General features: G+C 37.6%; 1 protein-coding gene across 1 annotated transcript in view; it reads right to left on the bottom strand.

Moving 5' to 3' along the window:
- Positions 1-9211, bottom strand: part of PECAM1 (platelet/endothelial cell adhesion molecule 1) — a 32846-nt gene extending 23635 nt beyond the window's left edge. The window contains 7 exon segments of the mRNA XM_009894785.1: positions 3211-3492; positions 4469-4729; positions 5086-5355; positions 5447-5746; positions 6664-6957; positions 8786-8812; positions 8954-9211. Coding sequence (XP_009893087.1) covers positions 3211-3492; positions 4469-4729; positions 5086-5355; positions 5447-5746; positions 6664-6957; positions 8786-8812; positions 8954-8987 — 1468 coding nt within the window. The 5' untranslated portion in view covers positions 8988-9211.
- Positions 9212-17249: the final 8038 nt, after the last annotated feature.

Here is a 17249-nt window from a genome sequence, read left to right as displayed (position 1 = left end):
TGATAGTGTAAATAATTATAGTTCAACTTATGTAGCTATGCTTTCATTGTTATGTAGAGTTTTATGCTAACTAACATTTTATTTTATGCTAACTGTATCATATGTTTCTTGTAACCTTTAATATACAATAGTGCCTATCAGCAGATACTGGATCAAGTTCTTCAAAGACAGAAGCAAGTCCCGAATTCTAATGGTTACAGAACACAGCAAACAGAGAAGTTAGCCAAGATGATACAGGCTTGCTGTTTTACAAATTAAGTATATTAGCATATACAGAGCAAATGAGCATCAGCACTTAAAATGACATCGGGGAAAATGTATGTACATTCTGTGATGCAAGGCATGTAGAATGTTAGTAGCTCCACAAAATATTTGGGATATGAAGCATCTGTTTTGCTAAAAATCACTATACAAAATTTCTCTGGAAATATTATAAATGTGCTCGGGGCAGGGTCATGGATAACGCAATGCAGATGTAAAGGAGGAGTCATTAAGGCAACACTGGTACAGAAGCAGAAGGAGGAAACCAAATCTGATATGAAAAGATGCTGGTCCTAAAAGTTGTATTTGTATTAGATAGGAAGCAGAAAGCAGATTTAGGTACAAGATGTGGGTTACTGCAACAGATCACATGACAGAGAGGATTGCTCTATAAAACGTAACTCTTTTTTCAGATCTGGTACAGACAGAAAAGACAGAATACAGAGAATTCTTTTTTCAGTGGCGCCCAGTGATAGGACGAGGGGTAATGGGCATAAACTTGAACATAGGAAGTTCCATCTTAACATGAGAAGGAACTTCTTTACTTTGAGGGTAGTGGAGCACTGGAACAGGCTGCCCAGAGAGGTGGTGGAGTCTCCCACTCTGGAGACATTCAAAACCCGCCTGGACGGTGTCCTGTGCAACGTGCTGTAGGTGACCCTGCTCTGGCAGGGGGGTTGGACTAGATGATCTCCAGAGGTCCCTTCCAACCCTAACCATTCTGTGAATTCTGTGAATTCAAAACTGCCACCTCAGGAGTGGTGGACAGCAGAAGACTGGCTCACCAGGCTCCAAAATGCAACTTTCTATTCAGAACTTCCATCATGACAATATATCCTGAACCACTGCTCTAACAGCTGGGGTACACTGGTTCCAGCAAAGAAATACCCACTTGCTAATGGACTAAGATTATGCTTTGTATTTGTTTATTTGTTACTTGTTATACCAAATTACCTTGGCTTTAAATCTCACTGGATAAATACCTTCAGAGGTTTATAATTCAGCTTCTCTCTAGGGTTGGCAAAGCACATCCTGGTGGAACTGTTTAACTTAAGGGGCAGTCCTACTTCTATAGGCTAGGCAAATGCAAATACTGTATTAAAAGACCTGTTTGGGGGCTCACGGAGTGGAGAGCACGTCCTTTAACTGTGCAATAATTCAACTGACTCAGAAGAAACGCAACAGTTCTGTATGTATCTGTTCTAGTCATATACAACTCACTGTCAAAACTCAGGAGAGAGACCAGCCTGTTAACCACAAGTCTATCTTATCAATAGCTACACAATTTGGGTTCAAGCTGGGACAGAAAACTGAAAACTCCTTGGTAGAGAAAGATTCTCTCTTCTTTTCAACAGGTCAAGAATAGACTTCTCTGGTCCTGGACTACTTTGCTGTAATCAGGTTAGGCAAATCTAAAATACTGATGATACATTCAAGAAAAGTAGCTAGGAGACAAAGTTAAAATGGATCCTCCACCACCAATTCCCTTACAGTCCCAAAGAACTCTATTTTTTTTTCCAATAGCTGTATGTGGTTACTATCTGGTCAAATTATATTGACATAGGTGTCAACAACATGCACAGGATACACAGCTCTAATTATCTTTCACTGTGTATTGCCAAACCACTACCGAAGTATTCAAATTTTTTTATGTCAGACCGACAAAACTGACCAACTCTGAACAAAGTAAAGTAGAGGTGACACTACTGAGCAGACAAACATTTTGAAGATGTTACAGGCAAAGTATTATTTCCTTTAATAAAAAGTAAATACCTACAATTAGTTGGTTCCTTCTGTAGACTAAGGGTATTCTCAAGTCCTCCAGGAGCAGCAGCACAATCAGTGCTTTATTTCCACTTAGTTAGGAGAATATTATTTCTGCTTACCTCATTCACTATTAAAGATGAACCCCAACAAGACAGTATCTGTCAACATGAAGCCTACAACTGTTAGGGACCATTATCTAGTGCAGAAGGTTTCAGTATGCTTCCTCAAACAGATACACTGTTCTCTACAATTGTTTAACTTAGATTTTCAAATTAAATTCAAGGTCCAATCTGTAGCTTGGCTACAGGATACTCAAGAAACTTTCTTAAGCCCTGCAGCAAACCCTATTGTTAACAAATAAGTTCTTGGGGCACACAGGGAACGGCTTGTGATGGGAACAGAACATATCTAAATCAGTGAATTTTCTCAAGCCAAACCTTTGAACCACTAGCATCTAAACCAGAAACTGTCACATGAAACCTCACTACCATCTGCTCTGAGTTCACCAAACAAATCTACAGAAACACAGTACACTGGTTAAAAAATCCTACCCAGACAAAACTCTCCCTTACACATGTGACAACAGGGAAAACTTCACGCACATGTTTTAAGAGTTACCAGCCCTGACACTGGTCTTACGTGGCCTACTACAGAACTATTATTTGCTTTGGTTTCTCTTCAAATCTGTCAATAGCACATTTGCAAATCACAGCTTTTTCACTTGCATTCCCCTTCTTGGAGTACTGCTAAGTGTTATATAAATTTAGATGGATTATTAAAAGTGCAGATTTGCATCTTTTACCAGGAGTAAAATCATAGACTAACTTCAATATCACTATGTATACATCTAATCCAGTCCTATGAAAATCAAACATGAAGAAAATAGATCTGGTCCTGAAATTTTTAATCACTAAATTTTACTAAAACAGCTTCTATAAGATTCCAAGTCAGATCTATTTTTAACATTAAAATAAACTCAATTGTAGTTAACTTGATTCAGATTACTATCAAGATTTTTACTTTAGTGACAAATAATCTGTGAGACCGATCTCCAACTATTTGTAATTCAAGTGAGCAAAAATTTATAAACGTTTCACATCCACTTCGCTTAGTCCATCATTTGCTGCTACAGTTTCAAAAATCAAAATATGACACTACACAAGAAGAATTAAACAGACTTACCTATTACTGTGATGTTTAGAATACTGCTAGTTTTCACACCACTGGAGTGATTATTTCTAGCATCACATTTGTATCCTCTTCTGTCATTTTGTCTAATATTTTCATCAAAGAACGTAGCATATGTATCATTAATTACTATTTTCTTAACTTCATTTCCTTTGTAGAATGTGAATGTTATTGGCGGTGTTCCTGTCACTGAACGACAGATTAACCGTAGAGGCTTCCCTAACACCACCTCTGGCAAACCACCGACAACAGATAGAGTTGGCTTGGAGACTGGAGCTAAAAGGGGAATGAAGAAAAAAATGTTCAAATTACACTGCATAAGGCCAAAAGATACAATATTATTTTATAAAAAACATATAAATATACAATATTTAGCTAGTTTGCACACACAGCCTCTATTGGGAAGCTCTTCCTCATTGATAAGAGTGGAAGCAGGGGGTGACGAATAAAATAAAAACATAGATAATAAAACTTAGAAAAAAATAGCACATAAGGAGAATGTAAAGGAAAAAAAAAAAGGACCAGTGACACAGCTGTGGATCATCCAAACTCCAGAACTAGCTCTGACCCAAAGAGTAAGTCTGTAGAGCAAAAAACATATGCAAGTACCATTGCATGTATTACCTGAGATGGATCCTGCAGCACCTAATCAGGGACCTCTGTTTCTGCAGCACAGTGAATCACAACCCAGTTAATCCCCCTTTACAGACCTGAGAACCAACTGTGCTTATTCCATGAGAGGGAAGGAAACTAGGGTATTTATAATTAGTGTGCTGGTGAAAGGGTTGTATTGATAGGTCTTTTCTGGAGTAGAGCTATCCAGATGACCTCTGGCTCTCGCGGCTTTCTCCCTGGAGGGTCAGGGGAGGGATTCAAGGCAGACACTGACAAAGTTTCAGACCAAACTGATGAGTGAAAGGTTTGCAGAACATTCCCAGCTCCTGCAAATGGTAATGAATGAGAGTTTATTTGGCACCTAGCAGAATCAAGGGAACAGAAGGAAGACATGCTAACTTCCTTCTCCTTGGGCCAGCCCTGAAAAAGTCTGACTTGATTGTATCACGATAGGCTGAATCCTCTACAGCTAAAGATTACAAGCACATCTCACAGAAATTCATATTGCAAGAACTAATAGAACCCTGCTAGTTCACAGACTAGAAAACGATTCTGTAAACAGATGTGCTTATTTATAAGCTTACGGTTTTGACTTTTTCCTTCCATCATTGGGTTCTAAGCCTCTGTATCAACTCACCATAAACATTTATCCTTACAGGTTTGCTTTCCTTGACTATTCCTTTTACTTCAGCTTTACAGATATAGGACCCAGTATCATTCACATTAACTCTCATTGTTAAGTTTCTAGAATTTTTCAACCAGATGTCTCCATTTGAATTTTTCCGTAATATAGAGAAGTTAGCTTTCCGAAAACCACTAATGCTGCAACTCAAAGTTAATTCTTTATTTTCATCCAGCTTATTCATAGAAGCAGCCAATATTGGCTTGGGGAATAACTCTGAAAGATAAAAAGAAAACAAATTCAAATTGAGCCTAAAGGAATATGACTACTAAGCTCAAGGTAGACAGAATGAACGCCATACTGAAAGTTTACAATCAGGGAAAAAAACAATCATATTATTTTAATATAATAATATTTTCAGGGAAAACATATCTGAATGTATTATTTTAGTTGGAAAGTACTGGCAGGCAAAAATCAGAAACATTTCAGTTTCTGATCTATATCTAAATAGCTTTTAACTTAGGGAAAATTTACACTTGGATCTGGAGGTTACACTTGGATCTTGAATTTTACCAAATTTAAATTTAAATATTAATCTATTGAGTAAAATTTAAGATGAACAGAGGTGTTACCTGACACTTCAACATTCAGTTTGGTGGTTTTAGATGCTCTCCCTTGCTCCACCTTACACAGGTATTCACCACTGTCCTCTAGAGTAGCTACTGCAGAGTATTTCAAACTTTTCTCATCTCGTACACTATTCAGTATTGTTTTGTTTTTCTGGAGTATGATTTCAATGTCACGCATTCGGGCTACCACAGTTGAGCATTCAAACTGTATTCTGTCTCCTTCTGTAATATTATTTGAGGGCTTGGCACTCAGAGTAGGCTTTATAAATGGTTCTGCAAGAGAATACACATAAACTCATGACCCAACTTTTTAATTATAGCAAGCAAAGAAATGTAAAAAAAAAAAAAAAGCTAAGTAACTTACCCCTGACTGTAACAAGTGTTTTGTTGCTGTGTTCTGAGTTTTCAAATTCGAGTTTTACAGTTCTTCTACCAAAGCAATCAAATTGTAAAATATTATCTCCCTCTTCAACAGAAAATTCCACTACAGAAAAATTTCTGTATGGTTCAAATACATGTTTTTCTTTAGGTGTTGAATTCATCTTTATCTTTCGGAAAAAGAAATATAAAGGAGGTACTTCTTCTGGCAGCTCACAACGTAATTTCACAACATCACCCTCTAAAACTTCTTTTTTCTCAGCAGTTAGGATTGGCTTGGTCATTCCTTAGAACAGAAAACAAGAAAAGAAATAGAACAGTGAATAATCCTAAAATAAACACTGTCTCCAATGACTATGGGAGTGATTTATGCTAATGAACAGATGCAAATATTTTGCAAGAACTGAGCTTTTGAAGAAAATTCCTTTGATATGTGGGTGCATACAATCTTGATGGAATGTGTGAAGTACGAAACTTGCTGTTTTGAAGGCAAGACAACTTCCTCCTCAGCGTTTCCCATTGCCACTCAGAAATGAGCAAGGGAAGAAACTAAATGTCATGCCACCTTCAGGACCTCGAGGTGCAGGCTTCTGAAGAAAAATTACAGGCTCTGCAAACCCCTGTAACTAATTAATGCTGAACAAATTCTTTACAAGTTGCTTTTCCAAGGGGAAAAATGGCACTTGCAGTCAAGAACATGTGGCTAGAAAGAGTATAGATGGAGGTGCCCCCTGTTCTCATAAGAGATGAAAGAACAAGACTAATGTAACATTGTCTACAAAAGTAGTCCACAGTTCATGCTAGCTTTGGCAACGGCTATCGCAAGGTGAGAATCTCTCTACTTCATTTCCAACTATTCCAGTAATCTTGCCCCTCCTACACCATCATGTTTATGATCTATAGGCACAAGCTTTTACAACTAGTACTTTCTCTAGTCTAGGGAACAGAGGCTCAGGACAGAGGGGATGGCGGCACAGATTGCATTCCTGACTATCACTGATCTGCCAGGTAGCCTTGGGATAGTATTTCATTTCTCTGCCTTAACATTGGGATTTAGTACTAAACTCTTGTAAAGTACTGTGACGTCTATGGATAAAAACCACTTTCAAGACATCCTATTTAGCACTGACTATTATTACTTCCCCATGAAGGTTGTTGCCTTTCTGTATCTTAGAAAACTGCCATGTTTGCAGGAATACTCACCTGTTACCCAAACATGTAAGGAGCTACTAGATTTTGTCTTTCTGCCTGCTTCCACAGTACATTCATAATCTCCTGTATCTGAAGATCTAGCCATAGGTATTTCATATTGTGCATCTCCTTTGTCTGATACAGTCATGAACACAAGCTTGCCATCCTTAAAAATTGTAAAATTATGCTTCAGCTGGAAATCAGTACTTTTGCTAATATCAGCATGGCAGACAATTGACATAGGAGCTCCATTCTTTACTTTGACAGATGGCTGAACCTTGATTTCAACTGCGTTGAAAGTAAAAACTGGATGGAAATAATAAAAAAGTGTTATATTTATTTTCAATTAGTCCAACATAATACTGTTATCTCAAGCTGCTACATGTTAGTCATAAAAATTAATTCATTGTACCCTAGTAACAGGTGTTATAATTTTTGTGATCAGATCTCACAGATGTCGACGGTGGTACCAGCTTTACCTTCCACAGATATATTAGTGGCAACTACTGATTGTCACAGCACACGCTGTCCATCTGCTCAGTCTTTGCCTTGGGGGACTGAGACAATCATTGATTTGGCCATGATCTTGGCCAAATCTACTAAATTCCCTAGAAGACACAGAGGACACTGAAATAGGTTTGCAGCTACTTCTTAGTTTTCCTTATTTCTCATGGTTTGTTGTCTTCAACTCTAATTGGCAGGAGATCCAAGAGGTGAACAAAATTTTGTATTTATACTTGTCTGAATAAACTGAAAAATGACAGTAAAACCCTGATTAGAGTTGTATTAAACCCCAAGCCAATTCACCCCCAATTAGCAGAAATTCATGGAGTTATCCCAGTATTTTTTATCTGAAAGTAAGGTTAGGGTTATGTCATTCAGCAAATTCCAGTTTAAACATCCCCACAAGCTTGCGAGAATCTTAAATTTCTAGTTTAGGATAACTAGAGTGTAACAGGAGATATTTAGGTTCAAGTTCTGCAAGCAAACATGCACATGCCTAACTTTACATCACTGGCAGTCCAGCAATCGTACTCTCAAGAGACCATAGCAATCATACCCTGATTAATTAAAATACAGAATCACTTGCAGAAGCAATGCTTTGAATAAATTTAGCTATGTTAGTCCCTGCAAAAATATACTAAATAAAATATTTCTATTAAAAAAATTAATTGATAAGCACTTCAAGAAATAAAGTTTATAATAGCATTAAGATATATAGTGCTTCTGTGTTTATAACCACAGCAATGATAAATAATTTGTAGCTTAAAATTTTAAAATTATTAGAATCCTGGTAGAATTAATATTTTTGTTCACACAGCTAGATGAATAAATATAGAGAAAGATTTATGGGTTCATTCACTTTGTCTTCCTTTAGAACTTACAGCTTTTGGGTATGCCCATTTTGGCCTGGATTTGTATTACGAATTTGCTGCAGGAAAACTTTTCTGCATCTAAAGAAGTCCCTTGCCATGTACACTTACCAGCTAATTATAGATTGTCCTTGCTAAAGAGAGTTTTGGGCATAAAACCAATGCAAAAATTGTAATTTTTTTTGCATGCGAATACACTACATGACAACAAGAAGCAAACATTTCTCCCTAGTGATGGAAAAAATGAAGTATGTAGAGTGTACGTGCTGGAAGTCAGCAAGATGATAACATAAAAGTAAGCGCATTCCTTTCAGAACACAAGTTCTATACTCTGCTCAAACATGAGCTTTTCTTTTGGAAGAAAAAGAGCAAGAGAGTGCCCTTAGCTTATATTCTATAATTTTATCCTACCTCCTTGCTTGTGGGCACAAAACAGTTTGTTAAATACCAAACCAAAATGCTAGTAATTAAATTTCCTCTCCCGTCTTTTCTCTTGTATGCCTCAGTAAAGCAAATTACTCTAGGAAAGATTTCACCAAAACACTTCTTAAAGTATGAGCAGCACATTTCTCATTTAAACACTATACCAAGAAACACCACCAAGTAATTTTTTTTTTTTTTTGCATGCCCATATCTTGTACTGAGCTACAGTACAGCAAATCCAGATAAACTCTGTTATGGATGCACATCAACAACTGAGGAATTAGTTAAATTACTTATTTTAAATTTGTATGTGAAGAAAACCAACTATAATTACTTGCCTTCCTCCTGAGTGTAAAGTTCTGAACCTGGGAAAAAATGAAAAGAAATGTTATTTTCAAAGCTTACAGATTGAGAGACAGCAACGGGAAACAGTAAAAAAGCCCCAACAAGCCCCAAACAAACCAGAAACACATGTACCCACCCAGACATTTAGTTATCAAACTTACACTGCAAGAAAATCACCAGAAGAGCAAGATACATCTCGTTTCTGAAGAACAGACACTTAATTCCAAAATAAAACAATATTCATCATCAGAAGTGATGTCTCCAGGTACCAAAAGCAGGTTATGATTTTTTCTGTTGTTGTTTTATGGAAACAGATAAAATTTTGCCATTAAAATTTGTAAGTTTTCCCAGATCTTCAACAGAAACTGGCTAGATCAAGTAATCGTTCCCATTACTGGAAACTGGAAATGGCAAACAATGAGAATCTATCTGCTGCTCACAGGCAGATTACTGTTCAGGAAGTGACTGGACTTTTCCTGAGGGCGCCACCAAATGCATTTGCTTTGTTTAATTTCTTAAGGTGTATTAAAAAAACAAGAAGTTCCAATGACATTTATCCTGCAGTTCCTGTCAATACGGGTATTTTTAAGTCACAATTAACCATTTATGAACACAAATTACCTTTGCTATTTGACCTCAGCAGTTCCTTGAGCAAATATTTCCCTTCATCCTGACATGGAGAACTGTTTCAGAAAATACAGGTACATAATTATTCATTGTTCTCCTTTACCTCCCTTTTTAGGTCTCTCATCTGTGCTGTGGCAAATAACAGCTTTACTGCAGGGTGCCCAAAAAATTCAAATTATCTCAGAAACCATAGTTACTGTTGTGTTAGACTAGAATATTGACAGGCAGACCTCTCATACTACCATCATATGTAAAAAACACAAAACTGCACAAGATTTTATTTTATGTAGTTAGGACAGTGCAAAACATATACAATCATAAAACTTAAACCCCACAAGAAAAGAACCACAGGAAGTTTCATTCCTCCAGAAATCTGAAGCAGCACTGGCACAATCTGAAATAGAGAACATGCTGGAGCAAGAGTTAAATCTGCTAGTCCCTTGACGCTGTTTGAATTCAGGCATCCCTGAGATCTTCTGATGTCTTCTGAGTTCCTTAAGTTTTTGCAATGGTGTAAGCAGCCTGATAATATGACAGCCAACCTGAAATCAGGGATGATTAATTCTGCATCCAAAACACTGAAAGCAGAAACTGAGCAAATGTGATCATAAGAGGAGGAAAAGCTACAAAACATTCTACTTCAGCATTTTGCCCTCAATTTCCACTTGTATAAACGTCAGCCTGAGATACAGTAAGGAACTGATGTAAAATTCAGAACACTTGAATTACTCAACTTCCTGTAACAAAATTGAGGTTTTTTTCTGGTTATGGATGAAAGCCACCATGCACACCAGTAAATCAGTAGCCATCAGCTTTGATTTAGGTGAAATTGTTCTGAAGAACACAAGTTGTGAAAAAAAAGAAAAAAGTAAAATGTAACAATTATCCAAAATCTCATTACCATGACCAGTTTCTTGATATTCAGATGGGGAGGGGATGGGAGAGATGGACAGAACAAAGAAAGCAAGAGAATTACAGAAATGCTGTCCTGTCCACTACTTCCTCTTCTACTTTTCTTACTTTATATGAATGTGCTTTTAATCTTAAATAATCTGACATTGCAGAAGTGGCAGATTTAAGCACCATTTCGTTTTTCCAGAAAAAAATTACTCTGTAACTTTAAGGAATTCAATGTTCAGTACCTTTCAGTTGTTCAGGATATTCCTTTCTCAGTTACCAGTCCTCTTTTAAGTCAGACAGAAGTCATTCCGCTTCAGCCCTAATATTGATTCAGCCTATAGGCTTGATACAGTGTGTTGAAATCCTGCCCTTCAAAAAGTGTTTCTCAAGTTCTGTGTTCCAGAACTCCCTAAGCAGTGATTTAGTTATTCTTGAAAATCGAGTGCTTGACTCTTAATCCCTTTGATTCTTTCCTTTGTAGGAATGCTTTCCTTCTAGTGACATTTTCCAAACTTGTTAAAACGCTGCTTAAAACAATACTAAATACTAATACTACATTCACAGAAGCCTATAAATGAGACATACAGTTCTCATAAGCTTCACTGTTTATATGAAACACCTTTTTTTTTTTTCTTCTCCTGGGGTCAACAAAAACTGTATTTTTTCCCCAAAAACAATAGTTTAAAGCTGTAAGTGTACTTTAATGCTTATATTACACACACAAGTGTGGTATTTTGCAGGAGGAAACAGGAGGGAAACACTCATCTGTTTAACAATGTATTGGCAATATGAACAATCATCTATCTAGCTATTTTGCAGGGAGGGAGTACAGAATGGCACAATAGTCATAGCAGTGAATGACTAAGAAGTAAGCTGGTTAGCTAGCAATAGTATTTGTTCTGCTTACTCCAGTCTGTTTGAAATATACCACCAACAAAAGACTGATGGTTTGGCTGGTTGCCAACAGTGGTCTCCAGAGCCAGGTAAAGGAAAAGAGGATGATGACACATGGCAGGTGGAGAACAAAGGTAGATCAACTTTTGCTATTGATAACGAAAATTAGGAAGGAAGGAGATTTCCCCCTTTCCCCATAAAAGAATTAAACAGGACATACAAAGCTCAGCAAAACCACACCAGTCTTTCCCACGGAGGGGACAAAGGCCACAGCGACAGAAGGAGAAAGTACATGTGGGCCAATGCCCTTCAGAGTGAGCCAATATGGTTGAGCTCAGAACCAGAAAGGCCAGCTTTTAGGATGAAGTGGGTCAGGAGCAAGGTTTAATGATGCCAAAACCTGAGGCTGTTGTGAGAGGTCACTCCCAAGTGAAGGATATTTCATAAGATCTCACAGGCCAATTAGACTGTCATATTCTTGATAGGCCCTCAACATTGCCTCGGAGAGGAAAATCTAGCTGGTATTGACCAAAATCCAAGAACTAAATTCAACCACAGGAATTTAAGCGAAAACATTATGAACCTCGGGAGAAAAGCATTTCAAATGCAAAAGAATGGCTTGAGACCATCTTCCATTGTTAAACTGGAAATCAGATTGACTTAAAGAATTTAAACTTAAAAGTACCTGTGCCAGTAATACAGCTGCATATTTTCCTAAGTCATCTTATTGTAATCTCTCAAAATACGTTTTTCTGAAATACATAAAATCAAAATTATTGTAATATATGTCATCTAAAGAACTCTATTCAGTCCCTGTAATATTTCTGGGAAAAGCAGGATTGACCTCAAAAATGCAACACACCTTCTGAGGCAGACAGAATAGTCATTATAATCTGATGCAATACCATTTGAAACCTATAGGAATCATTACATTTAATCTACTGCCCAATTAATAGGACCCTTAAACATTAAAGTTGTGCTCATCTGGGAATTCACGATCCCTGTTTCTGCTGGCTGGGTCCCCCACTACTTGCTTACATATGACATTTCCTAAAACCCACCAGCTCTGTCATCTGAGAAGAGCTTTGCTTAAAATCAGAAGCAAAGCCTATTTTCCTAACTAAGGGCAAAATGCTGAATAAGATTTTCAAATTTTTCCCTCTGCGAATACAATGTTTTCAGCCAGTCCCTTATGACAGGAAAGGAAGCTAGGAGTTCACACCATATTTCAGCTGTTTGTTTTCATTCACTTTCCAGCCGGCTGGCATGACAGTAAAGAGCACACCACAGTGCTGATCTTTAGGACTGACGTCTTACTTCCTCACAGAGCACACGCTGATTCCAGCGAATCTTCTGGGGCCGCTATACTTTCTCTCCTGGTCTCAAATGCTCAGTTCCTGATGGCAGTTTACTTTCTTCAGAAAAGATGAAGTCTTTACACGTGTTGCCTTCAAGTTCTATCTTGCTGATTTATTGTCAAAACATTTGTCTTAACATAACACTGTGGGGTGATCAGATCTTGTCCCTGGTAATAGAGGTTCCACATAATTTCTTGTATAAGTTCACTGATTTTAAAAACAGTTAATTGCTATAGAGGTATATCGACAAATGTTTGGCTTTTTTCTAAATCTTATTTTAAAATTTATAAAAATTCAGACATCTGTGTCCATCTATACTGAAGTCAACACAGGCTTTCCAGTAACTAAATCAACAATCGAAAAACAGCTCTGATTTCTAATCCTCCAATCCCTGACATGTATAATCGTTTAATCGTTTTGGCTCCTTACAACCGTGGACTGTTTTGCTTAATTATTACTTTCTGTCTCAGAATAGTCATAGATAATAGAATTATAACAAACGTTGCTGTTTTCACAAGTCTAGACAAATCCCTGGGGAACTAGGAATGAACTGAGTTTGCTCTACATATATTTTTGGGGTATATTGTCTTATCTTGAATGTGGCACATTTGCATAATTTGTCTTATATTTTAAGTGTCTCTTAGTACCTCCCTAGAGAAGAATAAAAAATTAATTATATCCCTGGATTTGAATATTTACAAAGAACATCAAAGAAATTAACATTTTTTTCCAAAAGTCTAGAAGCTCTACACTTTACAGAAACTCTGTAGATTGCTGAAAGTTTGTACTTATCAGCATAAATTGCATTTCACAATGGCACCATCTACTGGGAGATGACCACTACAGTGAAGCACACTGTGGTTCTCTCATTTCTCTCATTTGCAATTAAACCTACAATTACTGATATCCAACACCTCCTACAAATGGCAAAATCAATTAGATCTGGAAAAGCAACTGAAAGAAGCAGGAAGCTGATAATGAGCTAATATCACTGAGATTTTCACACTGAAATATTTTTTTTAATACAACAGGAGCTAATTATGACTATTTGGCTTTACACTTCCTTACTGATGTGGTACAACATTGAAAAGAACTCTAGGAATCTGAAATCTTGACTTGTATGTCATGTAGCACGCATTTCCACGTACCTTAGGAATTAATTTAGACAAAGGAGAGAAATTTCTTCTTTCAGATGTGTGAAACCTATTTGTTGGCTGACATTATGATTCTGGTCTCTGATACTGCCTCTCAAACTTTCTTTGTTCCAGTAGTGTGTGTAAATGACTGATTCTACACCTTGAGGACATTTTTAACTGCCATATCCTACTGGGTTAACAAATTCCTCAGATTAGAAACAGACATCACAGACTGTGTCACCGTCACACAGTGTGTTTATCTAGCAACATATCAGAATTCGCACTTGTTTTGCTAAACATCCAGCATTTCTGGATGCAGCAGAAAAACAACCTTGAGCTCTTCAATAATATTCATCACACAGTATGGAGAGTGCCAGAGAAAAGGTCAGAACCTTCTGGCTGGAGAGGGAATTAATTCTGGAAATATTTTTCCTTCTCTGTACATTCCCATTGTTTTTGTATTGCTTGATGATTCTCCAAACATTATTCCACATCAGTTTCATAAGTAAAATTCAGTTGGTAGTCACTGAACAAGCTGATCCAAGCCGGCAGAAAATCTTTCAGCAGACTTTACACAAATCAAGAGGAAAAATTTATCTGCTTCCTGACTTGCAGCAGGTGTCCACACACAGCCATTGCTGCTACTGATAACTTCTGGTTACAAAGCACAAAGGGGCAGATACTCCTCAGCGTACACAAACAGAAGTTTGAAAAGGGCTGAAAAACAGACATAGTCCTGGCAGGTTTCTTTTTTTTTCACACTTTTTGAATACTTAACACACTGAATGAAAAGTAATTAAAAAAAAAAAAAGTTAGTTCTTGTCAGAGGTGAGGAAACAGAAGTTAAAATTGCACCTATGAGTTTGTAAAGAAGGCTGATTAAGAACATACTCTGTATTTTTCAACCTGTAGTTTCTCACAGCTATTCCTGAATGCATTTGTCTGAAACACTTTGCAGACAGTGGTGTCAGATTTGTCCCACGAGAAATGCATTAGTAATCTCAGTTTTTTGTGCCGCAACAAATTTTTTCTTTTTCCTTTTTTTCAGGGAGGAGGGAGAGAGGGGGCAGAGGGAAGAAGCACCATTTTAAAATATTTCATCTTCGGAGATTTGGGAGCTGTTAAGTTAACCAATTTGGATACCCAAAAGTACTTTTCACCTGCTGACATGTTCCTTGCAATTTGCAGTTCCTTGAAAACCATTCACTACATGAAAATTCACATTCAGAACCTGAGGATCACTGCAAGAAATTTAAAGGTATCTTAAATATGCATACAGAAAAGATCCTTTCCTCATCCACTCCTACCTGTCCTCTAGAAAAACAATCTTCTCACAATCAAATACCAGGCAGTTAAAATAAGCAGCTGACTTGCCACCACAGCCATTTTGAGTAGGAGTGTAAAATTACAGTATTCTGTGATGATCTAGCCATATCAGTAAAACCTTTTTGCAGACAAAACAGAAGTGCTTAATTTAATTCATCACTAGACATAACTGTCAGTATATGGTGATTTCTAGCGAAACCTTCTGCAGATACCTACTGTAGCAGATGCTCTTCGAGAATGGAGGACCTCTCAGGATGAGAAACTAGGACTGGGAATAAATTTTATAATTTTGCTGAAACATGCAAATTTCCCTTGAAGCCTACAACAGGACAAATACAGTGTGAAGCCTCCACAGCCTTATTACAGAATGCTATCTCACACTATTTTCATTCTCAAGTCAGAGAATTGACCTTGTGAATGAAAGCTCAGTTTGGCTTTTATTCTCTTCCATCTGCTTGCCTGAAGCAGAATATTGTCAGAGCACCAAGTGATACACATCTCCGTTTCAGACTTTTCAACTTACTTGTTTTGGCTCGATGATTTCTGTTCATTACTTTTTGTTAAATTTATTCAGTTCTTCCTACATATAGAACCACATTAATTCCAGGCAGGAATTTGTAAATCTAATAAAAAGGGAACTCCAAGCTCACATAATATCTTACTGATGCTATAGAACTTCATGTATACATGCTGAACTGATCAACATCATATTAGTCCAAAGTCGATAGCCAACTCTTCCAGAAAAACAATCAACATGCAAGTAAACTTTGTTTACTACTATCCAGATCACTCTTCAAATCCTTACTACGCTAGTTGAAGTATTCAAACCTCACAGAAAGGTAATGCCAAGGGCTAATTTTGCCTTTTTTCCCTGTTTCACATTGATAATATGGTCAACCAGATGGCATATGGACAATATGGATGCTGTTCTCCTTGCTGAAGGGCAAAGTAAGACAGTAACATTTTGCCTCAGAGTAATACTACTGGATTTAATGAAGCTCATTCTCTTAAATTTGTGACACTTAACAGCACATGTGGAAAAAATACTGCCTTAAAGCCTTTTACAAAGCTGCCATAAAGATGCTACCCACCTTCAGATCTTTTGAATACTCATCACAATTACATCCACATAAATCAGCAGAAATTAAAAGCGTTATTCCAAGAGTAGTGCTTGAGAATACAAATGCATCATTGGCATGCACAATGTGCAATCCAACAATCCGTTGGATTATGCTTTAACAAAATTCTAGTACATCCAGCCCTTCCTTGCCCTGTAGGACTGAGTAGTCAAGTAATTTTTTCTGGAAGCTTCTTCTTCATATTGACCTAACGTAACCATTTACATTATGAACTTCATCTGAAGTCTCATTTTCTAACAAGTACATGTTATTACTCCCCTAGTGGTGATCTAACAACTGCAGTCTGGCTTTTACACAAACTTCATCAGTAAGTCTCGGCTACCAAATCCTATCATAATGGTTCAAAAATCTTTTTACATAAGAAGTGTCTCTATTAATGCTCTGCAAAGCAATTATAAAAGTTGAAAAGTAAACAGACATTTGAGCAGATGAAACAGCTAGGCACAAGTATTGGACAACTAGATGAAACACACTTCTTCCCTGTAATCCTATACTTATAGCTGATAAATAGGATGTGTCAAAGAAAACATATTCCCTCCTATTTCAGCCCCTAAACCCAAATTTCAAGGAAAAAAAACCAAACACACAAACAAAAACCACCAAAACAAACATTGAGGACATAGATGTACCATATTGCAGGACCTCCACCCAAGGTAAGCGCGAGAGCAGGGCTGCTTGGCAGAGTCCAAACCAGCAAAGAAAGCCGCAGAGCACTCTGGAAGAGCCCTCCTCCCTTCCCAGACAGAAACCAGTGCTTTGAACCGGCACCTGCCTTCCCCAGGTACCCAGGCCGCACATCCTGAAGGGACCAAGCAAGCTCGCTGCGCACACGCCATTTAAAGCTGCTGTACGTGAGAGCTTCTGGTGACAACTAAACTTCTCTTTTTTACGGACAAAACCGATGGCTATTCGCCCTTACACACACAAAATAAATCAGTAAATCAGTCAGTAAAGCATTCAGTTCCGGGCAAGCAACATCAGCGGGCCCCTCAGTGGCTTTGCAGAGCAGGGGTGGGAGGTGGCCGGCGGCCTCCCCAGACCTCTCCCCAGACCGCGCTCAGCTGCCTGTGAGGCAGC

Source organism: Charadrius vociferus, unplaced genomic scaffold, assembly GCF_000708025.1.
Source record: "Charadrius vociferus isolate BGI_N301 unplaced genomic scaffold, ASM70802v2 scaffold321, whole genome shotgun sequence".
In the NCBI taxonomy this organism is placed as follows: Eukaryota; Metazoa; Chordata; class Aves; order Charadriiformes; family Charadriidae; genus Charadrius; species Charadrius vociferus.
This window is presented reverse-complemented; position numbering and strand designations above follow the sequence as displayed.